Source organism: Apiospora phragmitis, assembly GCF_038363925.1.
Source record: "Apiospora phragmitis strain CBS 135458 chromosome Unknown utg000002l:1.0-5516284.0:1.0-5523493.0, whole genome shotgun sequence".
In the NCBI taxonomy this organism is placed as follows: domain Eukaryota; kingdom Fungi; phylum Ascomycota; class Sordariomycetes; order Amphisphaeriales; family Apiosporaceae; genus Apiospora; species Apiospora phragmitis.
This window is the reverse complement of record NW_027117400.1, coordinates 3,421,509-3,447,845: the sequence shown is the minus strand read 5'-3', so window position 1 is coordinate 3,447,845 and position 26,337 is coordinate 3,421,509. Positions and strand designations below refer to the sequence as shown.

Here is a 26,337-nt window from a genome sequence, read left to right as displayed (position 1 = left end):
GTTACAACTAAGAGCAGCAGGGTAGTTCGGCGACAAGTTCACTGCGATTTAGTTGGTCGCTGTAGTGAAGTTGGAAAGTCGAGTGAGAGAGGTGAGATGTGGGTGTTTCGGGAATTCCGTTGCTCGGATTACGACGTGTGTTGTGAGCTTGCTCATTTAGCTAACCGCATGCACAACACGACAGGGGCTTCGGGTACGTATACGTATAGCAGCTAACCTACCAATACCTACTGCGCCAGGTGTGCAGACAACGGAATTAATCAATTTGAGAGGGTAATATGCATCAAATATCAGTGCTAAAAGTCATGGGGTAATGCAACAACTCAAAAATTCAATTGTGGCTTCTGGTGACCTCTAATTACCTGTCGCTGCAAGGCATCAAATCCACATCCAACGATAGCTCCATTCGCGTTAACCTTAGCTGTCATCTGGACGAAGCTCTGCTGCAGCATGACGTCCACTTGGTCCCCCGGAAAACGCGACTTCCGGGGGGTTGAGGGGCCGTGGGCATGGCCTTAAACGCCAGCTGTACGGCAAGTGCCGCCCGCACTTAGGTTACTTACCTAGTGCTTAATCCTCCGTCCCCTGAGCAGGCGGATGAGTGTTGGTAAACGGGTGATCTCTTCAAGTATATTATATCTTATGACTGTTTCTTGCCTAATAAAACATTCAAATATGAGATTATATATTATAATCCCTATACTCACAACCAATCGAAGGTATCCAACAGATCAAAGTTGAAGTAATTGCTCACATCCGTGGCAAAGTCGACCGTGTTCCAATCCACCAGCGACGCCGCCGCCTCATCCGGGCCCCCGACCCCGCGGGGCAGCCCCTCCAGCGTCTGGTCGAGGATGTGCCGGATGATGCGGGCCACCGTCTGGCAGAGCTCGCTGTTGGGCGCCGAGGGCCGGATCCACTCGAGGAACCCGACGAGCAGGCTCAGCTGCTGGATGATCTGCGACCGCTTCGGCGGCGGCTTCCCGGGGGAGCCGAGATCGGCCTCCGCCGAAGAGGGGGGAGGGGGAGAGGATCGTGATGGTAAGGGCCTCCTCCTATCAGTAGTGTCGTCATGATAAGACGACACTGTAGCGTCCACAGCGGCAGAAGAGGCTACTGAAGGAGTAGGTAGTGGCGGCGGTGGCGACGGGCTCAGCAGCTCCATGCTTAAAATCCTCCCGCCGGTGCAGCATAGGACATCACCTGGGTCAGAGAGCAGTCCAAATTAGAAAATGTTGGAGGAAAACAGAGAGCTAAAGGCAAGCCCTGGGTTTTGGGACACACTTACTAGCCACTCGTAGTCTCCCAGGATACCCCTGAACCAATCGCGATGTGTCCAGAAATGTATAGTCAAGGAGACCATCTCATAAGAGACGGTCAGCAGTTCTGACCGATCGCTTTGTCCGTGCTTTGCATAAAGTCGCTGTATGAAGAAGAGGTTCTGGAGGTGCTCCAGCCGGACCAGAAGCTTGGAGTACCTGGTGGCAGAGTTGAGCGCAGCGTCTTCGAGCTCATCAAGCCGGAAGACAAGCACATCAGGGAAGCTGGCAAAGGTTTCGAGCTCGCGCTGGCGTAACTGGCTTGGATACCCATTAGTTAGTTCCTGCTAGACGCCTGGACTTATATGTTCAACTCACCTGAGGGAAGCTGCGACATCGCCGTGGACTTGGCCTAAAGAGATATCGAGGATGTCATTCCGGATAAAGGCCATCATCCCACGGGCTCGCATGGTTGTCACCGACTTCAGCTTAATGTCGTAGAAATGCCACTCGTCCGATATCTCTGGGCTCCGCGCAACCTCTAGCAAGCGCGTCCTGTCGCCCAGAAGTACTTCATCGTCAATGTCCAGTGGGAGCGGCGTCGACACATGCCGGGCGTTCAGCAAGGGTGGTCGCCCAGTGAAGGAAGATATCACTTTGTCGATATTATAGACGCAGGCAAACAGCCTCCTCTTTATCTCCGACGAAATGCTCGGCTCGTAAGGTGTGGTTCTCGGTATACAGTGTAAGCCGAGGAACGTTATCACTGCCACGAGCTCTGCGTGAGATTTCCACGTCTCCAGACCTGTTTGTTTTTTCAATCATCAATATCTCGTTGAAATAACTCAACATACACTCGAAAAAGCCGAGGAGAGCATGGTCCACTCACTTGCATCCCCTGAGACGTTGGACTCTGATAGCGTATACCGGAAGCACACATAGACAAACAGAGTATTCGGGGGTGAGCGGAGTCTGCGGCAGATGTCAATGCACTTTGAAACACAATTTGTGAACATAATCACCATCTGGCGTCCGGTGACGACGTTCTGCCCAAAGGGATTCATATCCACATCGTCACGTGTTAAGGAGGCGCTGAAGGCCCAGTACGTGAACATGATACCGAGCCTTTCCCCAGCGTATTTTCGTGTCGCAGAAGGCGCTCATATACTCTTCAGGGTCCTCTTGATCCTCGACGAATCGAGTCTTGGTGTTGGAGCAGAGTACGTTGGCCATCTCGCGGAGTTGTGGGTAGCGCCGCGGGCCCTCGAGATTGGTGTCGAACGCCTCATAAAGTGAGTTGGCAAGCCGGACGCGGGCACCGGGGAGCCAGCTATCATTCAGGTTTATGTTCCTTGCAAAAAAGACTTTGTTTGCGGATCGCGATGGAATGCATGAGAGGACTTCAAGGCACAGCTTCGAAGTCTCCTCGGATTCTCGAGGGCGACTAGTCGTTGGCGAAGCCGATATGTCTGACGGAACGGCCAGCGCAACGGCAGGCTCAGTCATCGAGGGCGTCAGAAGATGCATCTGCGCCTCCTCAAAGACAGGCATGAAACTCGTCGGGCCCAAATACCCCAGTGGGGAGTGGCCAGGCACTTCAGGCACCCCAGGCTCGGGCAAGGTGGTTGACGGGGTTGCCCCCGTGGTGATAGGTTCACTATAAGCCGTCGCAGACAGCCGCCGGCGTTTCGAAGCCGATGAGGTAGTGAACGGTCTCTCCACTGGGAGCGTGTACACACATTTCTCGGCTCTTCCAGTTATTCGACACCTTTGGCAGACTGGTAATACATGATCGCAAGCCACCTTCCTCTCATGACACGGCACACAAGCCTGTTTTCTGCCATTCCTACGCCTGGGTGCGATACCAGGTGATGATAGCTGCTGTTGCGAGACCATCCTGAGAGGGCAATATAAGACTAGAAATTCACTGTTATTATCAAGTTGCCTTCTGAGAATAGTGTGTAGATATTGGATATGCATATGTAGCGGCAATGTAGATTTCGGCTTTCGGCTTCTGCGCCGTAGCATTTACGAACTATATTATTATCATACCATCTTACCCCATCCGCGATACCAATCTATTTACCGAAGTACAACGGCAACAAGCTCGGTTCCTTTCAATGCCCTTTCTCAGTACTTCACTTACATCTCCTGGGGACAGAAAAGAGTCGAAGATATACCATCGCATTAGGAGCCTGAAAAAGGGATATGCTATATTGGATCTTCATCTCTATATGACTAACTAGTAACCGCCTATAACCAATGGGGTATCAAATATTCCGACGCCTACTCATGCAGATTTGTTCCTGTCCCATAATCTTACGCCTGTGTTCCAACCATCACAATGTCTTAAACCCAAATCCCTACAATGCAGAAACTTATTGTGCCCAAGACACCCGTAGGTTTCGTCTCGACCGGGCACCCGCGCGATTGGCTCTCATTTCAATGGCGGACCCTCCTAGGATCGAATCCCTTGCCTGCCACGCCGCCTGTCGATTAGGCACGGGGGCAAGTGGAGTAGTGGTTTGCTGTCTCCCAAAGGACCCAAGCAATAACTGTGGCCTGCCTGGGGTAGGAGCATACGGTGTGCCCGCCCCGAATTCCGGCTCCGATTCCGGACTCGGCTCCTCCTCGGCCACGTCCTCAGCCACCTCATCGTCCCGCAGATCTTGGAACCGAGGTGGTGGCGGTTCTCTAGTCGCTGTAGCTCGCCATGATGAGAAAAGGAGACTCCTTGACTGAAGACGCAAGGTCTGCTGCTGCGCATCCTCCACGATATCCGCGTTGCCCTCGGGAGCAAATCCGGCACAAGCTTGTCCACAGCACTCCCGTGCCACGATTCAAAACGTTGCCGAAGTAATCTGCGGCCACTCTTCTCCCGGATATTATCCACTGTATGTCTGCGGCTGCTGATCTGGAGTGAGTTGAGATTCCACCTCTGAGGGCCTTGCCCAGGCTCCGATTCTTCCGGTACTGCCCGGCCTCGAACTTCATATCCTGGGCAGTCGAATGCCGTTCTCTCCAAGTGTCGATGGTTCGTTGCTTAATAGCATCGCTGCTGATCAAGCTCAGTTGTGTCTTTTCCTGCGCTCGTCTTCTCCAAGCGTCGAATGTTTCCGCAGTCGTTACATACTCGCGACCAGCAACGGCATCTTCTAAAGCTACATTCATCTGCTCGTAGCGATCAAAGCTTGTGTGTAGCTTATCCCGCCATTGAGCAATGCAATACTCTCCCATTCCTCTTTTAACTCTCCGGCGAACCTCCAGATGGGCTTCTTTGAATCTTGCTTTCCGCCTCTTCTTGGCTAAAGATCTCCATAAAAGCACCGTTTCGCGAGCCCTGTAGTAGAAATTTGCACGCTCGCTGTACTCCTCAAGCTGCTGCTGTCTGTTGCTAGCTTCATCTGTAACAGATTGCCAAGCTGGAAGTATATCCGTCATCTTGTAGAAGAAGTCTGCCCGTTCAGCAAACGACTGCATCTGTTGCTGTTGTGGGAGGTCCCCAGCGCTGAGTTGTCGCCAAGTGCCGAAGACATCCTCCTTCATAGACGCGTGAATTGCGTGCTCTCGAGCTTGTGCTTTCCAAGTACGTAGGGTTGTTGTTACGGCACGATAGTAATCAGCTCTGGATGCCCAGTCTTGTCGCATATCTCCTCTCATTTTCGCCTCCTCGGCCGCGAGTCTCCATTTTGAGATGGTCTCGCGTTTCGTGCGATCTTCGTGATATAAACTAGCGGCCCTGTCAAACGCTACATCGCGCAAAGGTGTGTTATACCATTGCCAGAAGTCACCACCCTTCTTCTCTTCCAGTCTGCGTCCTGCACGAGCTTGGGCAAGCCATGGCTTTAGAACACCTTCGACCCGGGTTCGCTTTTCCATTTCCTCTGCCCTTGCATTCCAGCCGGCAGACTCCGAAGCAGTGGCAATCCACTTATGTAATGTAGCTTTGGCGTTGACCTGCTCATGTTGCTGAGCGTACATGCATACTTTGTCATCCATGTCACCAGACTTGCCACGCCACGAGTCGAAAGTTGCATGCATGACATGACCCTTGACCTTTTCGGTGTGCGTCTGTGTGTATTCTGCCCAGGCACGGAAGAAGCGCATCCGCAGGATATGTCTTCTGGCGAGCATCGTACGTTCGTCCTCCTCTGGCTCGTCTTGCACATCATCGGTGGCTTGAGGTAACGCATCGTCACTCTTTGCAAGCTGAGCGGCTGGTGGGAGAGGCGATCCTAGAGGAGATGCGGTCGATTCCACCGGGGCTGAAGCCGGCCTCTCCGGCATGTCAATGGGCGAAACTAAGCCGTCGTTTGACAGCATTCGTTGCTGCAAAGCTAGTGCTAAAACTTCCAACCTGGGCCGTACACCAAAAGCTTTAGACTTGAGCCCCATCTCGTGAGCCCGGAGGGCGACACGGGCTTTGTCCTCCTCCTCGGATGCTCTGTTGGACCACCGAGTGAACACGCGAGACTTCATGAGGGTCTCGTGAGCTCGTACCGCAAGCTTAGATAGGTACAAGTCTCCTGCCATTTCTTCCTCGTACTCTTCTTCTGGGGGTTCCTTAAGCGGTTCAGGTGGTTCCTTCGCGCATTGCCGCCGCCACCGAGCCAGAACCTTCTTGTTTGTCAGTATTTCATAAGTCCGACATGCTATCGTTTCAATGCGCTTTGAGTAGACGTTCGAAGGTATGTGACTGACAGGGGCCTCTTCAAGCTCGGCAGCGGCGTCTTTCCAGTACAGAAATCTGTCTTCAGCCGTCTCGATAAAATCCGCCTCCCTAGCATCGTGGAACATTTCCAGCTGCATCTGCAGGCCAGACGATCGAGCCTGCCATTGCTGAATATTGCTGACAGCGGCGAATTTAGCGCGATGGTTCTCGAAAGCAATCGCACTTCTTTCAAGGAAACTCTCAGGCCCTGCTGGCGAACCACGTTCAGCGTCATGTTTCTGCGCACGAGGACTCGCATCCTTAGGGGCCCCATCGCCCTCTTCTGCGTCAGTTTCATCATCCTCGTCTAGGCGATCACTAGTGTCGTCGTCGGAGTCGGTGGCTCCGTCTGCATCGTAGGCTAGGTCCGGATGGTCGGATCTCGAAGAGAAGTCGTCATCGTGTGTATCACTAGAATGAATCGTTGTCTGGATATTCATTGTCGTCGAATCGGATGGTGCAGTTCATGCGGCGTAGCCACTCCTCGAACGATCCTCGGAGCGTCTCTGCATACGTGCGGCTCCCGAGCTTGAAAAAGAGGGTGGCTTTTCGCTGGTCGACCTCGGTCTTCAGCCCTTGCTTATTACAGATCTCTGAGTTTGCTGCGTACAAGGCGGTCACAGCGGTGCCAGCGCTAGGGAGTAATTGCTCGGCTCGTTGGACGACTTCGAAGATAAGTTGGAGCTCGTTGTCGTGGAAGTCCTGGGGCGCAGGCCCAACCATTGCGGGCGCATGGGAGTTGTGGCCCGGGGTTTTGTTCGCGGAGAAGTGATGACTCTGTTCTTCGGAGCTTGTTATCTCGGGAATAGTAGAGAGCGAGCCAGGGTCAGAGCCACTGGCCATGTTGAAGAGGTAGCAATTAGTGCAGCGAGCATTATCCTCTCGATAGAACTGCTCGAACTGGATGGCGTGAAGCAGTTTTGAAACGTTATGATAGCAGGGCTCAAAAGAGGAAGAGAGCAGTCGCCAGCGACAACATCATGGTCGTAGCAAGCTGCAGTTGTTGGTCAGGAGCAGACTGGGTGGCCTAGAAATTGCATGCTGACTTTTGGAAATTCCATTGGCACAACGCGTCGGCAGTCAATTAGAGGCGCGTATACGGAGGACTGACTGGCCTAACAAGCGAGTGGACCGACCACCGACCACCACTAAATCCAGCAACCCCAGGCCAACCCCCACTACGCACTACGCATGTACTGTACGACAAGCGGAAAACAAGAATGACACCGTCACCATCCATCCCTATCACTGCCTATCTCTAGCCGTCAAGGTGCGCGAGACTTGCTGCCATACCTGGATACCTGGTTACCTATTTCTCGGAAATAAGGACAGCATAGATCGGAGGACTCTCATCCTAAAGCGAAGCTACGATGCCCACCCGCACACGACCTATCCAGAAGTTTGCCGCAGCTGTTTCCCAATGCTCTCCTGAGGTGTGTAGTCTTCAGTTGGCACTCACAATTACTCCGCCTAACCTTCGAATCTGGACAGGCAGCTGTATATGGAAAATGCATTGTCGCCGATTACAATTCGGTACATAAGGACAAGTGTGTTGCTGAGTTTATGAAGCTTAAGGACTGCTATTTGGTGAGCCTCCGACCACTCGGGTCTTATATATATGAGCTGCTGATTAACCGTAGTCCCAGAAGGCTTCGAAAAAGAAATAGAACTCAATCATCAATCTCAATATATTCAAGCCGGTGTTTGGCCCGTAATCTACTTGTTTTCCGTGTCCTCTGCTTTCATACATGGTTGTTCCTGTATTGCGAGCTCTATCTATGGATTGAGAAAGGCCGACGACCTTACATCTTCAACAACCTAAGCAAGAAGGTAGCCTTTTGTACCTCTTGTTCCTCCTCTGCGATGATACCCTCTTCTTTCTTCTCTGGAATCTCGCCATCTACATGTGTAGCCTCGTGCTTGTCGAGTGGTCTACGCAGAACCTTCTCCATTGATTTTGTCTGACTTGTAAAGACATCAGCAAGTCCGATGTTTTCTGGGTCGGATAGGATCTTGTATTCCATCTTAACATCATCGGTTGGCTGGAGACCAGCCTTCTTTCGAAGCCGCTGCACCCGGTTAATAATCTCTCGCGCCACACCTTCCTGGGCAAGCTCGGCGTAGAGCTCCGAGTCGAGAATGGTGAGGACATCTTGGTCCGTGTTGGTCTCGAGATTCTTGGACGACTCGTCTTGGGCCAGGCCTCTCTTGACCACCAAGTCACCCTCTTCTAACCGAATGCCATCCACCACAATGTACTTGTCAACGGTGTACTGACGGACTTGGTCGTTTGTAATATTCGGTAGCGCCTTCTTGACCTTGCCCATGTCCTTCTTGAGCTTCTTACCCAGCACCGGCCAGTCAGCCTGTACACTGTACTGAACATTGTACTTGGCCTCGTCCGTAGTCAATACCAAGTCGCGGACATTAAGCTCCTCGGTGATATAGGATTCAAGGGACTTGACATCATCGAGGTACTCTTGGCTGCGGTGGAGAACGACAAGGGTCTTCAAGGGGGTCTTCAGTCCCAGAGTCCTCCGTTCTCTCGACACTCTGGCCAGCTCAATGACCTTTTGCATCCGGCCGACTTGCCTTTCAATGACGGGGTTGAAGAGTTCTTGCCTGACATCGGGGGAACTCCAGGAAATGCACACTGCGAGGGTCCTTTGCTTGCAGATCCTTAGGAATGTGAGGCAGGAGCTTGGAGTAGATGGTCTCCGTGATGAAAGGCGTGAAGGGGGCCAGTCCTCGGCATAGGGTGAACAGAACCTCGAAGAGAGTGTTCAGCGCGTGTTTGGTGTCGTCTACTCCATACTCACCCTTGAGGCGCTTTCGGTTGAATCGGATGTACCAGTTTGTCGTATTATCAATGAGCTCCAATAGTCTAGGGACAACGGTGTAGAGGCGGTAAGCTAGAAAAAAACCATAGTGTCAGTCTGTCTGTCCAAAGTTATCAATACGCCCAACACTGTGACTTACCTGACATCTCTTCGTTGACAAACTGAAGCAGACTCTGGCAACTGGCAAGAATCCATTTATCCATAACGTTCTCGTTTGAGCTCTCCATCTTCGGGTCGAAGAGATAATCAATATCCTCGACCTTCTTTAGGAGTGCCACCTGTCCCTCAAAGAACTTGTAACTGTTCCAGAGGGGAAGCAGTACTTTTTGAACGACTTCCTTGACACCTGACTCCTTGAACCTTAGGGGTTCGGCACGGACAACCGGCGAGTTGATCATGTATAGTCGAAGCGCATCCGAGCCGTACTTCTCGAAAATGTGGCTAGGATCCGGGTAGTTCTTGAGTCTCTTGGACATTTTCTTTCCATCTTCGGCGAGGACCATGCCGTTGACGACACAGTTCTTGAAAGGGGACACTCCAAACAGGTGAGTGCCTAGCACAAGCAGCGTGTAGAACCAACCTCTCGTCTGGTCAAGACCTTCGGCGATGAAGTCGCCTGGGAAACCGTCCTTCAGCTTATCCTTGTTTTCGAAAGGATAATGCTGGCTGGCATAAGGCATGCTTCCAGACTCGAACCAGCAATCGAAGACACCCTCGACACGCTTCAGTTCTCCTCGGCCTTGTTTGCTGGGGATGGTGATGTGGTCGACCTTATCCCGATGAATGTCTGTTATCTCTCCCTCATAGCCACTAAGCTGCTTGAGCTCCTCAACACTGCCAATGCAGATCATTTCCTCCTTATCGTCGCTCATCCAGACCGGCAGCGGCGTTCCCCAGTATCGATTACGTGAGACATTCCAATCGCGGGCATTCTTGATCCAGTTGGCGAAGCGGTTCTCCTTCACAAAGTTAGGAACCCAATGAGTTCCCTCGATGTTCTTCAACATTTGAGGGATGATCTCGGGGACACGGATAAACCAAGATGGGACGGCACGATAGATCAGAGGTGTATCCGACCGGTAGCACAGGGGGTAAGAATGCCTTAGTTGGGCGTCGGCCACAACTCTTCCAATACCCTTCAGGTGCTTGATGATGTGCTTGTCGGCCTCCTTGCAGTGCATGCCAGCAAATTCCTTCGCCTTCTCGGTGAAGACACCCTTCTCATCAAGGAAATCTGGCGGCGGGCGGGTTTCGTTGATGATACCGGCAGCAATGGCCACGTTGTAATCGTCCTCACCAAAAGCAGGAGCCTGGTGAACGATACCAGTACCACTATCATCGGTGACATAGTCCGCATTGAGGACCTTGAATGCGATACCTTTGAAGTCGGCGTTGAGATAATCGAAGAGAGGCTCGTATTCCCAGCCCAACATGTCCTTACCCTTGATCTTCTCCACCACCTTGTATTTCGCCTTCTTGGGTTCCTTGTAGATTGTGGTCAATAGCTTCTCGAGGATGATGTAGTTGTTGCCAGACTTGTCGTCGGTGATTTTGAGGTATTCAAACTCCGGATGCACTGCAAGGCCCAGATGGGTGGGCAGGGTCCACGGGGTTGTCGTCCACGCCAAGAGGTGAGTCTTGGGATCGCTAAGAAGAGGGAATGAGACGACCACTGCGGGATCCGTCACATCTTGGTAGTTCTGATTGGACTCGAAATTCGACAGAGCCGTCGTAAGAGCACAGGAATAGGGCATGACTTTGTAGCCCTGGTATACCGAGCCCTTTTCGAAGAGCTGCTTGAAGACCCACCAATCCGTCTCCATGAAAGTCAAGTCCATTGTCTGAGTAAATGTTAGTTACCCTCCCGTGAGGTAAGTGTAGCGCCAAGAATCACCTTGTAGTCGTTGTCGAAGTCGATCCAGCGACCCAGACGCTCAATGGTATGACGCCATTCCTCTCTGTATCGCATCACGATAGCGCGGCACTCGGCATTGTACTTTTCCAAGCCCATCTCCATGACGGCCTGCTTGCCGGTGATGCCGAACTTCTTGTCGATCTCATGTTCGATGGGCAGACCGTGCGTGTCCCAACCGAAACGTCTCTCGACATGGAAGCCCTTCATTGACCAATATCTAGGGATGATGTCCTTGATGGTGGAGGCGAGAAGATGGCCATAGTGCGGAAGACCGGTCGCGAAGGGCGGGCCATCGTAGAAGGTGTAGCGAGGCTTTCCCTGTCAATTCGACCTGGTGATGAACATGTTGTTAGTCTCTGTGATTATCGTGTGCGTATTTACCAGATTTGGCGGGCAGCCATACCTGGCGTTGGAAGGCATCCCACTCCCTCCACTTCTGGATGACCTCGAGCTCTGACTTGGGGAAGTCGATAGACATATTGAAACGTCTGTCGGGAGGTAACAGACGAATGGGCCAATGTGATCGCAGCTACCAGAGAGCCTTCGGGTTGCAATTGTGATTCCTGTCGCAAAGCGGAATCGGAAGCCTCAGTGCTGCCTAGGAATGGTGAATCGAAGGGCACGATCTTATGTACATCCCACCTTCCGTGGAAAATCCTTGGTGGGGTAGTAGGATTTGTGAGTCAAACCGCTTATGACTGGAATAAGACGACTTTCGGACTTTTATGCACTGGCGGGGGGTAGGTACATGTAGTTGGGCTGCCCCTCGCTCAGGTACCTTTGCTACAGTCAATGAGGTACTGACAAAGTCCTGTCGTGTCGCCAAATGCTGTTGCAAATTATAACAACCAATAGTTCAACTCACGACCTGCCTATATCAACCGACTATTGATATCCCAATTCGAGGACACAGCAGAGTGCTTTTGAGGCTTCGACAGACAGATCGAGGACTGGCCATGACGCCTGAAGTACTTAACACTCTATGTAGATACTTACTTGCCCGAGTCCAAGTTGATATGCCCCACGGCGAGCGATACATAAGGTAAGCGATATCCCAGTTTAACCCCCAGAAGCCGTTGTACTAATACTTCCAGTATTACCCGTCATTGGCAGAGTCGGGGCCTTATTGCGCACTGCTACCCAGGAAGTGCATGTTTCAACTTGCCTACCATTGAATCGAAAGTAAATAACAACACCCCCCCCTCCCCAAGACAACTTGAAATAAACAGCAACGCAACGGGACATCTTGGCCGGGCTTGTTCTTAGTTTAGACCTGCGTCGCCTCTTCTTTTACTATTTCCCGCAGAGTTTCTCCTGCAGCTAATTCTTTTAATGCACCCCTTGCCCCAGGGTTTGACTCTACCTGCTGCGATCCTGTCGTCTTCCCTGTGGTGTTAGTCGCTCAAGTCGACTTTCTTGGACCGTCTCTCTACCTGCACCCTCCACCGCTCTGCAGCTCTCAAGGTTGGGCACCGCCTGGAACTCACCCACAAAGCGCCCCCCAGACCAATCTCCGCAATCATGTCCTTCCTCTTCGGCCGCGCGCGCACTCGAACCAACACACTCGACTTGTCCAAGCAAGCTCGCGAGCATGTACTCAAGCTCGAAGTCCCCGGCAAGGTGGGTGTTCACCTCGTACCCACTGTCTTTGTTTCAATGGTTACTACAGGGCTGACATGCAGGGGCTGTGCTATGTAGGCCGAGGAGTTGGCCAAGGTACTCAGTCAGATGAAACTTATACTCCAAGGGACACCAGGTCGGTCAATTAATTGTCTTTCGCGGACCAATTTGTAACGGAGTGCTGCTTACACTTCTTGTTGCCTCGCCAGAGTCCGACAGTACACCTGACCAGGTATATCAGTTGGTGCAAGGCCTGATAGAGGAGGACCTACTACTGCTGCTTGCCCAACACCTCTGGCGCTTGCCCTTCGAATCGCGGAAAGACACCCAAGTGATCTTCTCCTACGTGTTTCGCTTCCGACCGCCAACCGCATCCCCCAAGACCGATCCCGTCGCACTGAGCTACGTAGTCAACAACAAGCCGCAAGTCTTGCTGGAATTATGTCGTGGCTACGAGCACAAGGAAAGCGCCACGCCTGCCGGGTCGGTACTGCGCGAAGTGCTCAAGAGTGAAGCTGCGGCGGCCATTATACTGTATGATGATGGAGAGGAGCCCGGTTCGAGTCTAAAGGGGGTAACAGCTATTGAAAGGGAGCGGCCACAGAGCGGCAGTGGCGTGTTCTGGAGATTCTTCGACTGGATTGACAAGAGCTCATTCGAGGTCGCTGCTGATGCATTCACCACATTCAGGGTAAGGTCACCGGCCCATTGATTTGTTTCAACTGCTCACCTGCTCGCATAGGAACTTTTGACGAAGCACAAAGATCTTGTGCCGCGCTACCTGGCTGTCAATTTCGAGCTATTCTTTGACAGGTATAACCATGTTCTGGTTCAATCAAATAGCTATGTCACGAAGCGTCAGTCCATCAAGTTGCTCGGCGAGATATTGCTCGACCGCTCCAACTACAATGTCATGACGGCTTACGTAGACCGCGGCGAACATCTCAAAATCTGCATGAATCTACTGCGCGACGATAGGAAAATGGTCCAATATGAGGGTTTCCATGTTTTCAAGGTTTTCGTTGCGAATCCTCATAAGTCGGTCGCAGTACAGAAGATCCTGTTGATGAACAGGGACAAGCTGCTGAATTTTCTAAGCCACTTTCTGGAGGACCGTACAGACGACGAACAGTTCATTGATGAAAGAGAGTTCCTCATCAAGCAGATCCGGAATATGCCACCCAACCCCGTCCCGCCGGCGAGGCAGATGCCCCAGGGCCCCTAGCCGACCTACGAGTTTGGCGGTTACTAGGCGACCTCTTATAATACACGACCATCTGTAATATGGATCCGAGGAGAACTTATGGTCTTGTACCTTGCAGGGTGCACGTCGTCGCGGCAGAGGGCCATCAGCTACCAAAACATGGTGGCAGAATGTAAGGGGAGGCCGCAGGCGTGATGCGCGCGGTAGACTTGCAAAAGCAGCCCCGACGGCGAAATCATTACGATGCATGTAGCTAGGCGTTTAAGGCAGGTCTAATGAATAATGAAAAGTTGAGCTATGGATGGTATTTGTGGCCTTTCGTTCTCAAGATATACTATATATGAAACCGCTTCCATGTTATCGAGATCCCATGTTCCCAGGCTGGAACTATCCTATTAACCTTAGCAGCCACAAGTCGAACTGGTAATGAATGTATGTCATCATACCTACAAGTCCAAGCCCCTATGCATGTCGAGTGGGGCAACTCCCTCTAGGGCTGACGTTTACATGTGCAAGTATATATATCCAAGACGAGGTTTAATAGTCTCCAACTCTTACGGCGATTACTATAGCTTAAAGCCGAGCAAAAGGACAAGCTTCCAAAGGTCTTACCAAGAGAAAAAGAAGAGAGAAACCACAGAAAGCCCATACCTGTGTAAACAATAAGAGCACAATGGCATCATCATCGTCATCATCTGCAATCTTCAAAACCGGCAACACGGCCGTCATCACCGGCGGCGCGAGCGGCATCGGCCTGGCCCTGGCCAAGAAATGCGCCGGCTACGGGATGAAGGTCCTGGTGGCCGACTGGAACACTGAGCTGCTGGCCAAGGTCCCCGCAGACGTGGCCGCTACCTACCAGATGGATGTGAGCAAGGGCGGCGGACTGGGCGGGCTTCAAGGAGGAAGATGCAGAAGGACTTTGATGGTAGTTTTTCTCTGTTCCCTCTACATCTGGGTATATATATGTGTGGCACGACGTGAGGGGTAGTGTGCTTGAAAAAGGCAACGAAGAAACCAGCAACTTCATTGCTATGCATGCTAACACGACCAAAAGGCAAAATCAATCTCCTGGCCCTCAACGCCGGCACCGGCGCCAAGCACAGCTTCGACTCGCCCGAGGGTTTCGAGAAAATCCTCAACGTCAACATCTTCGGCGTAGTCCACGGCATCACCCACCTCCTCCCCTTGATCAAGTCGTCGTCCTCAAAGGCAGAGACAGAGACAGAGCCGTCGTCGGCCATCGTCATCACGGGCTCCAAGCAGGGCATCACCAACCCGCCGGGCAACCCGGCGTACAACGCGTCCAAGGCGGCCGTCAAGTCGCTGGCCGAGCAGCTCTCGTACGACCTGCGGGCCGACCACCCGTCCGTCTCGGTGCACCTCCTCGTACCCGGGTGGACGTGGACGGGGCTGGCGGGCGGCCAACCGGGCGGCGGCCGCGACACGGCTGCTGCCGCCGGGGCCGCCGACGGCAAGAAGAAGCCCGATGCGCCGTGGTGGCCCGAGGACGTGGTCGAGTACCTCGAGAAGAAGATGACCGAGAAGCAGTTCTGGGTCATATGCCCCGACAACGAGGTCACCGAAGGGATGGACAAGAAGCGCATGGCGTGGAGCGGCGGCGACGTTATCAACGGGAGGCCGCCGCTGAGTCGCTGGCGCGAGGAGTACAAGGAGCAGGCTGCCGAGTTCATGAAATAGGCAACAGAAAGGACTGAGAATGTCAACTGGTGGTATGCTATAGTCAGACCGGTATCAACAAGTTTGGCGGAACAAATTCTTATCCATTAGCCACCTCACAGCCTCCTTCAGCCAGACGGATCTTGTACGTGGCAAGAGTTCTCCTCATATGTAGTAGTACAGCAAATATAAATCATCATAAACGAATGCTCCTGCCCTCTTGGATATCGTGATTGACGCACATAATCGAGCATAGACTAAACACGCCGAGAACTCCCCATTTTCCACGATAAACGTCAAATCCGTGCCCCTTGCCCAACCAGATGCAAAGCTTTAGCGTGGAACGTGTGGTTGTTTTGCCAACAGCATTGTAACTGATTCTTTCGCGTTGACGGTGTTCCATACGCTGTCTTTGCCGCCCGTCCTCCACTCATCACCCGTCGCGGCATGTTCACCGCTGCCTCTGATGGATTCGCCCATGATGATGTCGAGATCCCGTTTTTGAGAGCTGAGCCAGTCTTTGACGAAGGTAGCTGGGTCTTCGCTTAATGAAGACAAGAACGCATGCTTAGACTTGGACACGTGGATAGCCTGCACAAGGGTAGCAAGTTGCTCGTCAAGCAAAGCAACCTCTTTGAGCATGCTGGCATATCCAGGATTGTTGAGGAAAGTCACCATCTTCTCCTTCAGGGGATCATCTACCGCCACCCGAATGTCGTAGACGGTTGGCTTGGGGTCCTTATGGAACTCCTCGTCCACCCGAATAGTGTAAGGGAGTTTGACGGCCGGGAGAGGTTTCAACTGGGGCGTAATGTAGTTGTAGAGGAGGGGGATAGAGCCCGTCTCGATGTTAAAAGCCTAGTTGTCCTTCAGTTAGTGGATTGAAGCCAAATAGTCCGTCAGCAGTAACACCGTACCTTTTTTAGAAGGTCATCGCATCTGAAATTGCGTTTCTCCTCGTCCTCCTGCAGACCCATGAATTTGATGTAGTCCCACACAGCCATGACGACTTCTTGCCGTGTGGCTTCTGTCTTGTCGACGATGTCGGCGAGAGCGGGCTCGACGGTGTAACGTTCTGGGTCTTCATGGCGTGTCAAGTTGATGACGATGTGCATGTTCTCGTCGCCGCTGCGCTTGAAGATCAACTCGTCAAAGTCCGCAGAAGCCGGGAGGTTGGTTGAGGGACCAGTTCGTTCTGGCTTTTTCCACTCCATGCTCTGATCAATGCCCTTGCGATTCGCAGGAAAGTCGACTGTCAAGGCCTTGAAGAAGTGGGAGAAGCGATACTTGGGTGCCTTGGTTGCTTTGGACTTGGCATCGGCACCGTCCTCGTCCATCTTGTCTTCTTCATCCTCGTCGCCGGCATCCTCTTTGTCCATATCGTCGTCATCATCGAGAAGGCGACCTTCGATTTTGATTCGATAGGTGGGTTCCAGATTCGAGCTGAAATCGAAAGCGGGTACGTTGAGGTCGTTGTTCTGCCATTGCTGGTCTTCAGCGGTATTGGAAATCCAGACACGCAGCGTTTTCCATCGCTTGGACCGGCCGCCCGTTAACGAAAGTTCCCAATTGAGCCAGGGGTAAAATATTGGCTTACCTTCACGCTCCTGTTGACGGAATCTACGATGTCCAATCTCTTTCGCGTCATGGTCGCGTCAAGCCGCCGCTCGAAGTCGCGCAGTTCTCTGTATTTGACGCCCATTTCACCAATGGTACACTCGTCAATATTATCGGGGAGGTTTTTATCAGTGGGTTTGCGGCTTCGTCGCTTCGCCATCTCGACTTGCATCGCGGCGGCCTGCTGTTGTTGTGCCACCTGGGCCTGGGTTAAGGGAACTTGGTGGTGAGGTCCCGAGGACATCATAGGGCCTGCCATGACCAAGTAGTTAGCGAAGGTAAGTTCGGGAAGGCAGTGGTAAACGGTTGGCCAGACACGGTTGCGATGGAGGTGACGGGCAGCAGCTGCATCTGCATGAAGACAAGACAGGGCAAGATGGATTCCAGAAGATCAAGACGGGTACCCTGGCACTAGTTGATGGCTAGCTATTGATTGAATGATCTGTGGAGCCATGGATTTCTGTGTGGGGTATGGTTTGAGGAATGGTCGTGACATGCTCATCATGTAAAGCCAGCAAATGGCGGATTATAGCGTGTTTGTGTCGAATCGGGACGACCGCACTGGCGGCGCAGACCCAAGGCCCGGCTTCTTCCACTTGTCCCCGTTGCGCCTTGTGTTGCAACCTTGGAGGCGGCGACGACCGAGATACCGAATGCATTCCATAACAAAAGCAAGGAAAAGACGAATCAATCCAGAGAAGAACACGTACCGATGCCCCCTCCACGTCGCGGGCCGGACGAGTGAGGAGTGCGAGGTGGCACCTGCTGTTGCGGGAACTGACGATAAGCGGGCTGCATTTTGACGGCCAAGCATCAACGAACGACCCAAGCAATTGACAGGATAATAAGAGGGGATCACGAATGTTCGATTCGTTTTGTTGCCTGGTGAGACAGGATGCCGTAGCGTATGTAGCGTTGGGTAGCGTTGTGCTGGCCGGTGCGACGATGGGCGATGGGCTTTTGGTCCGGAGGTTGTAAGTCAGGTTCGCGATCGAGAAATTTTGGAGAACTGGACGGTCTCGTCTCTCTCCCGGCCAAACGCGACTTGCTGTTGGCTTGGCGGTGATCAATGGTCTTGATTGGTGTTTGCACTACAGTTGGGACTAGAGCCTAAAATGAGGCTGGACGAAAACAGTGGAGCATGTGAGGCTCTTTTACTGGACTCTTCCCAACTGTAGTGGCCCGTGCTCTATAGAGGGCATCAATACCGGTATGCACTTGAGATATCTACAGTACTAGTACGGAGGTCCCCTTCAAAAGTCTTTACATACCCCCTGTAGCCAAGACTGCTCTTAGTGGCCGTCCTGTCAGCTGGCGTTCCGACGTGCACGCAAAACTGTACTAGAGCACCGTTTTAGACAGTTTATTCCCTGAACGTAGATCTTGATTGGTTAAATCATCCCTGCTCTATTCCGTCTGGGCTTGTGAGTTCTTTACGGTAGAGCGGCAGCTGGCATACAACTGTGCCAAGAAACTTGGCGACAGGGGGTATGTAAAGACTTTTGAAGGGGCCCTCCGTAGGTTTGCGAAAAAAAAAACTGACACCCGACTCAATTCGGGCGGCCCGTGCTGCCGTGCGCAGGCGCAAATAGCCGGTCGTAGCCGTACGCGTGGTGAGAGGGTGGTTAGAGGTGGCTTTTCCGGTTTGTCGGCGAGGGGTAGCTGGCGACGGAGGAAAAAGGGCTGGCGTCGACGAGGAAAAAGGGTTGGCGTCGAAGAAAAAAAGAGTTAGCGCCGGTGAGGGGAAGGGGCTGGCGTCGACGAGGGGGTAGGGGCAGTCGGTAGCAGAGGGAAGGGGGCTGGCGCTAACGAGGGAAAGAAGCGAGGGACGGGAGCTGTTACCGACGAGGGAAGGGACCTGGCGGGAAGGGACCTGGCGCCGACGAGGGAAGGGGTTGACGACGTTAATAGGGGGCTGCTAACGGAGGGAAGGGTTAAGGGGTATCGGCGATAAAAGAAAGAGCTGGTCACAGGTGTCGGCGTACGTGGCCGTATCCCTCGCTACAACCTAAGTAAGTTAGAGCCGCGAAGCGGCGCAGTGTGGCTAGTCTTCTTCTATACCTACCTACAGTAGAGTACTCTTATCGCTTCCAGCAATCTGGACATTGTAGATTACTATTATATGCAGATAGCTATATCTTCAATGTGTATTTGAATAGGGAGGCTAAGTGCCATAGGTAGATAGACCTACATCCCAAGTCCCGCATCTAGTCTGGAACCATCGAGTTGAGCCAACTCCTGATTGTCCTATCTGAATACTCCATACATATGCAATGCTGGCCCGGGGATGATGTATAGCATCATAGCCCCAGGACCTCTTCATACTTGCCCTCTACTCGGCCGCCCCTCCGAACGCAAGAAAAAGAAACAAGAAGATGCTGTTTTGCTACAGGTCCATCTTGTCCCATCCGTTCCCGCAAAGACGAAGTTCAATGCGACTGCCTTGCAAACCTCATCAAGGCAGGCACCAAGTTGATTAAAATGCAATTCAAGGGGTTGTGATCGATAGAAAAAACCCCGTTATCCCAGTTAACAAGTGATTTTCGGGAGACACCTTCCGTGTTAATACCGTGTTTGGGCAACATTTGGCATCTGCTAGACTACTGCTAGCCAGATTCCCTGTTCTCCCCGGTCATCATCAAAAGTGCTGCCAGAACCTGCTACGCCCGCGCTGAACATGAGAAAATAAAGTGAAGTGGACCCGTGACTCTCGATCTAGGCACCGCAAGTATTGTGCAGCAGAATCGGCCACCATCTCCGGGTAATCTTAGAATGCTGGACCAAGTCCTTGCTTGGACTGACGCTTGCTGAAGCGATTGCGCTTGGTTGTCGTAGTGTCCTCCAGACTCAGTTGGCTCTTGCTGAGATGATTCCTGTGCGACCTATCGCTGATACCAAAGCCCTCCGAGTTCAAAGCACCATTGCCACCGAACGTACTGGCCGGACTAGACATAGATGACGACATGTCACCAAAACCGTTGTCGTTGTTGTTCAGCGATACGGCCATGTCTCTAGCCTGCTCCAAGTTTTCGATCCAGTCGTCGGCAGTGGGCCTAGAAGAATCAAAAGAGTTCGCAGCTTTGGGTTCCTCAAAGGTATAGTGCATCCCGTACTTGTTAAGGTCAGCATGATCACACTGTAAGGTGGGACGCGTTTGTCAGATCAACTTACCGAATCGACACACCAGACTGTCTGTCCCTTGGCATCAATCTGGGTTCTCCAGGCGCAATCGGGCGCAAGAAGTGATATTTCTTGCTTGGATTTCTTCTCCTCGCCTCCTGCCGGGGCCAGCACGATCCGGCCGCTTGACGTAATCATCACAAGCCGCTGCCTCTTCTTGGTCGTGCTTCCTCCAAAGAAACGAGCAAATTTCCTGTGTCCCTCTCCATGCTCACCACCACCCTTAGCATGTGGACTGTTCGGGATGGGCGTCGACATAACCAACAGGTCGCCAAGTCTTAATATTCTCTCATTGGTGCGGTTTAAGACAGGAGACCATTCAATATCCAGTTGCGATGGCGGGGGGATATCCGTGACTATACGCCCAGGAGTGCGTACTGAGCCGTTCATACCATTGTTGTTGGTTGGGTGCAATCGTGGCTGAGATGCAGGTTGGGGCGAGTTTGAGCTGCCGCCGTTGAGGTTGATGATCTTGGGTTCTTGTGGAGGTGGTGCATACGGACGCAATCGTGGAGCCTTCATTCTCCATAATTGCTTACCAAAGGTCTGGCCATCAAAGAACTCGTGGTTTTTGATATGTTCGATGGTGAGTCGTCTTCCGGGATCCAAGACCAAAAGACGTTCTATCAAGTCCTGGGCAGCTGGAGGGAAGCCGGGAGGGAACCCATAGTCAAGTTCCACGATTTTCTGAAATGTCAGGTATTCGGAACCCCCCTTGAATGGTGGCCGCCCAGCCAGGAGTTGGTAGATGATGCAACCGAAAGCCCATAGATCACTCGCCTTACAAGCGTTCTTATTACGAAGCAGTTCGGGGCTCACGTATTCAGCGGTGCCAACAAATGACTCGGCTCTTGTATCATCCTGTGGCCTATCTCTGCCAGGGCGGTCGTCCGTCCTAGCAGCAGCAGCAGCGGGTCTGCGGTGCACGGGGGTCTGTGAGAAGCCGAGCGGTGCCAAAATCAGTGATCTTAACATGCATAGAATCGTCAAGGAGAACATTTTCGGGCTTGAGGTCACGGTGAATAACACCTCGAGAGTGCATGTACTCGATGGAGTCGAGAATCTGCGCCCCGAAGAACCTTGCGCATTCAACATCAAAAGTCCCCGTCTTCTTGAGAACACCTAGCAGCTCTCCGCTGTTGCACAAATCCAGCACGTAGTAGAGCGAATTCTCATCTTGGAAGGTATAGTAGAGACGGACAATGCCCGGATGCTCTGTGAGTCGGTTCAGGGTATCTTTCTCGATGTTGACGTATTTGATCTTTTTCTCCTTGATAATATGCCTCTTCTCCAGAACCTTGATGGCATATTCCTTGAGTGTTTGTCGGTCGGTAGCAAGGTAGACTGTACTGTATGATCCTTCGCCGAGGACACGACCAAATGAGAAGTCACGGACCCCCTTTTTCACGGTTTTTACGATCGTCTTTCCATTTGCGTCGATTTCTCTCCGAGTACTGACCGCCGCACCTCTGTCCTTCCAGTCCTCGCTGCTGTTGGACATGGGCAGGTCAGGCCGAATTGGGCCTCGAGGCTCAGGGACGGTGGGAATGCCAGGTATCGACGCGTATCCCCCACCCATCCCCCTTGAGCTTCTCCTAATAGGCAAGGGACCACCACCGCCTGGTCCCGGAGGAGCCTGTCTGTTCGGGTTGTAGGATCGATCTCGATGGCTGGATTCCCTCGAGGGGACAGCAGCAGGATTTGTGGTATAGTTGGGGTTTGACCGAGAATCTTGTCTTGTCGGCATATTGTACATGGACGACCTAGGATGCCTCAGACCGTAGCATTTTGTAGGAATCAGCCGCTTGGTCTCGCTCCGCAGCCGTGTATATACCGGAACCAGGCCGTGCAGACGGACCAGAATATGGCGGAGACGTGTGGTGTGGGTATGGGTTCGAGAGTTGCCCCTGGGGATCTGGATATGGGAGGCCGGGGTCGACGGGTTGGCTTCTGCTCTCTTGGGTTTCGGGTTGGCTCTGGGGCCGAATTGGACTCTGCGAGTCTTGGCCTTGTAGCTGAGCTACACTGTTAGAAGTCTGACGGGAGACGACAGGTTGAGCAGCCTCGTCACGTTCAGCCAAAGCTTCTTGAGGACTGGGTTCGGCGTCGTCAGGGTTCGCGATTCGTAAGCCGCCAAGGGCTCGAGAAAGACTTAGGTCGTTATTCATGGTGGCGAGTGGCCTTATTAGCTAGGATAGTGCTGATGAGAAAGTCTAATGTGTCGAGCTTGTGGGATGGGAGCTGGGGCGGATCCGCGGTGGCTGTCCGTAGGCGGCCTTTATCCCAAGCAAAACGGATCAAACAGCAGAACCCAAAGTCAACCCACACGCAGTCCTTCGGCGTCTGAGCAAAGCGTGGAAGAAGCCCCAACCAAATGAAAGTAGTCGTGATGGAGGCTGTTTGGGTTATAAGGATCCAGGCGTTGGCAGACACCCGTAGAATGGGTCGATGGTGGACTCGCGACGAGAGTTTTATCACAGAAAAGGTCGAAATTTATTTAGGGAAGAGAGTCGGCGCGATAGCTTCGGTGTGCTGGACTTCAGTGGTGAATCGTGAAATGGGGGGCTCGACTGGGCGAAACCGCGGATCGCAATGGGATGTGGTGGTGCCGTTGCGGTGTATTCCAGTGCCGAGCCGGTCGAAGTGAGAGCATTAGGAACAAGAAACGATGGACGACAACACAAAAGGATGGAACGAGTGAAGCTGGTGGGGGAAGAGACAGAATAATGCCAGTACCTGGCGATGTCAGTCAGGTACAACGAATGCACCTACGTGTGTAGTAAGGTAGTCGAGTTGAGTGGGATAGAGAAGGTAGGTTAGGTAGGTTGTCAGTCCAGTACAGTGCAGTAAATTCACGGGGTGCAGGGTGCAGCACGCATACGATAACGTGCGATATCAATCTTCCCTGCTGCCCACTGTGCTATTATCTGTCACTGGATGGCTCGGACTGGAGTCCAGTAGTGCCAGGAGTACCAGGAGCACCAGGCCCCAGGCAAGGACAGCTCGAGGTTGAGGTTCGCCGGGCAAATGCAAGATTGACCGTCTTTTTTCGGTTTAGACCGCATGTAAGGTGGTATAGCCCACACTGCAGCAGCTCAATAAGCCAAATACGAGGTCAACGGTTCCTTGCTAAAATTGGCGAATGTTGGCGGATGGTGAAGTCGATGCATTCGAACAAGACCTCAGCGCTGGTTCGGACAATTCGATTGACATAGACCTGACCAGCGATATGTGCCTCTCCTTTCTTTAGGTAATACAGTGCTCGCCTCTGTTGAACGCTGCAGCTACGGAGCCAGCTGGAACTGGAGAGGGACGGGTGGGGTCATTTGATTGGTGCCCGGTCCTCTGCTAGCTCCCGTCGGTCAAGGGCTCAAGCCTCAAGGCTACATACATACATTAATGCCTATCATCTTAGGTAACTTCTCGTGCTTGAACCTGTGCCCGCAGCTGACAGGTTGGCAGTAGACGATGCAACGGCAGTATCCATCTTATTATCTTTTATATGCCCCGGGCAGAAAACGGAGTATACAATGCGTACAGCAACTTGTCTCTTCTCAACCACCATGGCCTGTAAGTAGTAGTAGTCGTCCTTGAGGCCACGCAGGGCTTGAGTGCCGTAGATGCGATAGAGCGGAGAAGGTTTGGCTGAAGGCCTCGAAACCACCTGTATTGAGCCATACGACAGACAGTACTTTACCTATGCAATTAATCTACATGTTTTGGTATAAGATGCAGGAACGAACCCAACTTTGACAAGTGTCCTACTCGGCACGGGTCTTCGAAGCCGTGTACGTTGAGTTTCGTGAATGGGAGCCAAGGCGAGTACTTACGTGAAGTATGTAGTTGAATATGCCACTGGGCCAAAAGCCGACGAGCCGACATTGACCCAAATGGTATATCGGTATATGTCTTGTCAGAAGTGACGTGCAATTAAGCGTTAGCATGCAATAGATGCTATATCGCACCTATATTTGCGTCAATTATTGATTGATAGACATCAGAATTCATCTTGGCTCGTAAATATTCCCAAGCCAGTGTAAAATTCGTGTCGAAATAGAGCTTCAAAGCTTTCAGCGAAGAGCAGTATGAGCATAAGTATGTAGCGGCAAGTTACGCGTGCTTAGGGACGTATTGCTTAATTTGCAATTTGAGATATCGGCAAGTGCTCTCTGCACCGCCATTTTTGGGTCGCTCTATCTTGGCCAGTTCTAAGTCAATAGCGGTGATTCTCTGACTTGAGCCTAGAAGGAACAGCATGATGAAGCATCAGGCAGTCACCAGCCCGCACATCCGCGCCTTCTGATGACGGCAACCGCTCGCGCTTTGCAGTCCAGGATGCGTGCAATTGTAGCTGCAGAATATATCTAATCCAACTTGTACATGTAGCCAGGCATCGCGCGACGACGCCGGATGCTAATCCAATAGCCGGAATCTTGCTGAGAACCTCGTCCAGATGTGCGCTGCTACTAGGTAACAATGGCCATGTTGCGACTTCCACCAACTGCAATCTCAGTCACCATGACTGAGGTCAAGGATTTTGAGCACCGCCGTCGCTTCAAGAGATATCTTACCCGGCAAGATGCTCCAACTAGACGATCTCAAAGCCTGCATGAACATAGTGATTCAGAAATCAAGGAATCGCTTATGGCTACTCCCCAAACACAAAAACCCGCAGTCACGGACGAGCGAGGTAGCACGGAGACGCCAAAGCGATACTGCCAGCCTGACACCCCCAAGCTATTCAGTTTACCACCACGAAGGCCACCTAAGCTTACACCTTTCCCTTCGAAAGTGGAGGCGCCGACATCGCATGAGGCATCTAGAAGCTCGCAGAGCACGTCGCCGTATGCTTCGTCCCTTTGGCAAGGGCCTAATTCAAGTGCAATAAGACTGCCTCCGCCGTTTTCTGTAGGCGTGAGAAGAGTGTCTGATGAACTGTCACTCCCATTCGTATGCCTACTACTCTTCATCTTATAGCTGTCAGACTGACAACGATGGTTCAGCGAACGTTCAATCAAGCACCGCCAAATCATCCGGAGGAGCTCGCCCGAGATCCTCCCATGATGAGATTCAATCTCTCTTCAGTTGAAGGAGCTCAGACTGAAACGATCGCATCCGTTCCGGTAAGCTCGACTCCCAATATAAACAGAATACCTCGCTTGAGTGACTGATTGGTAAAGCAGGCAGAGGGTGGCTCAAATTCCTTCTTGTATTCTGCAAACCATTCTGTAGAGTCAGCTGAACACTCCCTTACTCGAACCTCGGTCAGTCATTCAGCATCGGAAACGCGCCGTGATGACGGTGGGCTGGGTATTTCTCAAGAGACGATGGGCACGGATCCTGGGGTCAGAGTCTACAACGACTCGCTCCCAGCTTCATTGCAACCTCAGACTCCACGAAATTTGCCTGAAGCTCGACATCAAAGTCGATTGCATGGGCCACACACAGCTCCTGTTCCTCGTGTTGCGTCAAGAAGCGCTCACCATCCCCGCAGACACTACGGCAGGGCCCGTAGCCCGTCCGGCATGGAAGCACCTGGGTTCCGTGGGCTATTCGGAGGAGCAGAGAACTCGGATGAATCTGCCCGGTTCAGCAACGAGGAGTAATACTTCCAACGAGACCAGACGGGGGAAGGGAAATGCATGCTCAGACGATCGAATAATTGGTCGACAGACCTGGATTTCGGGGCGTCGTGAAACAACAACTTATAGAATTACCACAGCAATAGGACAATTGAGTAAAGTTAGGTGCCTTTCATTGTGCTAAGAGCCGATCTACCCCGTGATCACGAACAACGGTGGAAGTTGCAGGAAATATAAAAGTATGAAGTCGTGCGAGCAGTTTGCCCAGCTAGCATTAGTCTTGGGTGTCCGCGAAGGACGCGACTGTCTTCGCGTCCGGTCTACCGCGATTTTCTACATGGAACAGAAAAAAAATGCGCTGGGTGGAAGCAATAACCATGTCGGCATCAAGGTGGGCCGCTTCAAGGTCCTGTAATCGGTGAAATGAATGCACCGAAATGATTACGGAGTATGGTTGCATTGACTGATTGACCGTAAAGTACGTAACGATGAGGCCGAATGAAAAGTTACGGGAAGCATGCAGTAACAAACCTTCAATGTGATATTAAGTGCAACATGAAGTACTCCGTGCTTGAGTCTGTCGGGGACGGCTACATGGACGGAACAAGCCATTGAGGAGAACAGCACCGGAGGAGGACGCGCTTGTCGCTCCTCCTGACACTTGAGTCAAGACAGGACTCCCACACAAGATCCGACTCTGATCCGGGCCAACAGCCACTAAAATCCTCC

The 26,337-nt window shown here is 52.3% G+C and overlaps 11 protein-coding genes across 11 annotated transcripts; 4 read left to right on the top strand and 7 right to left on the bottom strand.

Annotated features, from left to right (window-relative positions):
* Positions 1 to 703: 703 nt before the first annotated feature.
* PG994_001851 (uncharacterized protein) lies at positions 704 to 1,711 on the bottom strand (the record flags this gene model as incomplete). Its single annotated transcript, XM_066853260.1, has 3 exons — positions 704 to 1,003; positions 1,289 to 1,580; positions 1,638 to 1,711. The coding sequence occupies 3 exons, from the start codon at positions 1,709 to 1,711 to the stop codon at positions 704 to 706; spliced, it is 666 nt and encodes a 221-aa protein (XP_066721401.1).
* A 622-nt stretch (positions 1,712 to 2,333) lies between these two features.
* Positions 2,334 to 2,810, bottom strand: PG994_001850 (uncharacterized protein; the record flags this gene model as incomplete). The annotated part of the gene is made up of 1 exon (XM_066853259.1): positions 2,334 to 2,810. One exon carries the CDS (start codon positions 2,808 to 2,810, stop codon positions 2,334 to 2,336), a length of 477 nt encoding a protein of 158 aa, XP_066721400.1.
* An 827-nt stretch (positions 2,811 to 3,637) lies between these two features.
* On the bottom strand, positions 3,638 to 6,813 carry PG994_001849 (Sfi1-domain-containing protein; the record flags this gene model as incomplete). The annotated part of the gene is made up of 3 exons (XM_066853258.1): positions 3,638 to 3,953; positions 4,006 to 6,288; positions 6,383 to 6,813. The coding sequence occupies 3 exons, from the start codon at positions 6,811 to 6,813 to the stop codon at positions 3,638 to 3,640; spliced, it is 3,030 nt and encodes a 1,009-aa protein (XP_066721399.1).
* Positions 6,814 to 7,340: 527 nt separating this feature from the next.
* On the top strand, positions 7,341 to 7,637 carry PG994_001848 (uncharacterized protein; the record flags this gene model as incomplete). The annotated part of the gene is made up of 3 exons (XM_066853257.1): positions 7,341 to 7,403; positions 7,462 to 7,557; positions 7,611 to 7,637. The coding sequence occupies 3 exons, from the start codon at positions 7,341 to 7,343 to the stop codon at positions 7,635 to 7,637; spliced, it is 186 nt and encodes a 61-aa protein (XP_066721398.1).
* Positions 7,638 to 7,772: 135 nt separating this feature from the next.
* On the bottom strand, positions 7,773 to 11,203 carry PG994_001847 (isoleucyl-tRNA synthetase; the record flags this gene model as incomplete). The annotated part of the gene is made up of 5 exons (XM_066853256.1): positions 7,773 to 8,587; positions 8,625 to 8,882; positions 8,950 to 10,651; positions 10,705 to 11,043; positions 11,129 to 11,203. 5 exons carry the CDS (start codon positions 11,201 to 11,203, stop codon positions 7,773 to 7,775), a joined length of 3,189 nt encoding a protein of 1,062 aa, XP_066721397.1.
* A 1,043-nt stretch (positions 11,204 to 12,246) lies between these two features.
* Positions 12,247 to 13,570, top strand: PG994_001846 (uncharacterized protein; the record flags this gene model as incomplete). The annotated part of the gene is made up of 3 exons (XM_066853255.1): positions 12,247 to 12,345; positions 12,473 to 13,036; positions 13,088 to 13,570. The coding sequence occupies 3 exons, from the start codon at positions 12,247 to 12,249 to the stop codon at positions 13,568 to 13,570; spliced, it is 1,146 nt and encodes a 381-aa protein (XP_066721396.1).
* A 652-nt stretch (positions 13,571 to 14,222) lies between these two features.
* PG994_001845 (short chain dehydrogenase/reductase- variant) lies at positions 14,223 to 15,250 on the top strand (the record flags this gene model as incomplete). Its single annotated transcript, XM_066853254.1, has 2 exons — positions 14,223 to 14,490; positions 14,607 to 15,250. The coding sequence occupies 2 exons, from the start codon at positions 14,223 to 14,225 to the stop codon at positions 15,248 to 15,250; spliced, it is 912 nt and encodes a 303-aa protein (XP_066721395.1).
* Positions 15,251 to 15,562: 312 nt separating this feature from the next.
* On the bottom strand, positions 15,563 to 17,105 carry PG994_001844 (26S proteasome regulatory subunit N6; the record flags this gene model as incomplete). Its single annotated transcript, XM_066853253.1, has 3 exons — positions 15,563 to 16,087; positions 16,147 to 16,764; positions 16,827 to 17,105. The coding sequence occupies 3 exons, from the start codon at positions 17,103 to 17,105 to the stop codon at positions 15,563 to 15,565; spliced, it is 1,422 nt and encodes a 473-aa protein (XP_066721394.1).
* Positions 17,106 to 17,372: 267 nt separating this feature from the next.
* On the bottom strand, positions 17,373 to 17,644 carry PG994_001843 (uncharacterized protein; the record flags this gene model as incomplete). Its single annotated transcript, XM_066853252.1, has 2 exons — positions 17,373 to 17,470; positions 17,557 to 17,644. 2 exons carry the CDS (start codon positions 17,642 to 17,644, stop codon positions 17,373 to 17,375), a joined length of 186 nt encoding a protein of 61 aa, XP_066721393.1.
* A 1,969-nt stretch (positions 17,645 to 19,613) lies between these two features.
* PG994_001842 (serine/threonine-protein kinase ksg1) lies at positions 19,614 to 22,194 on the bottom strand (the record flags this gene model as incomplete). Its single annotated transcript, XM_066853251.1, has 4 exons — positions 19,614 to 19,958; positions 20,018 to 20,959; positions 21,024 to 22,046; positions 22,078 to 22,194. 4 exons carry the CDS (start codon positions 22,192 to 22,194, stop codon positions 19,614 to 19,616), a joined length of 2,427 nt encoding a protein of 808 aa, XP_066721392.1.
* A 2,308-nt stretch (positions 22,195 to 24,502) lies between these two features.
* On the top strand, positions 24,503 to 25,632 carry PG994_001841 (uncharacterized protein; the record flags this gene model as incomplete). Its single annotated transcript, XM_066853250.1, has 3 exons — positions 24,503 to 24,976; positions 25,030 to 25,149; positions 25,210 to 25,632. The coding sequence occupies 3 exons, from the start codon at positions 24,503 to 24,505 to the stop codon at positions 25,630 to 25,632; spliced, it is 1,017 nt and encodes a 338-aa protein (XP_066721391.1).
* Between the last annotated feature and the right edge of the window lie 705 nt (positions 25,633 to 26,337).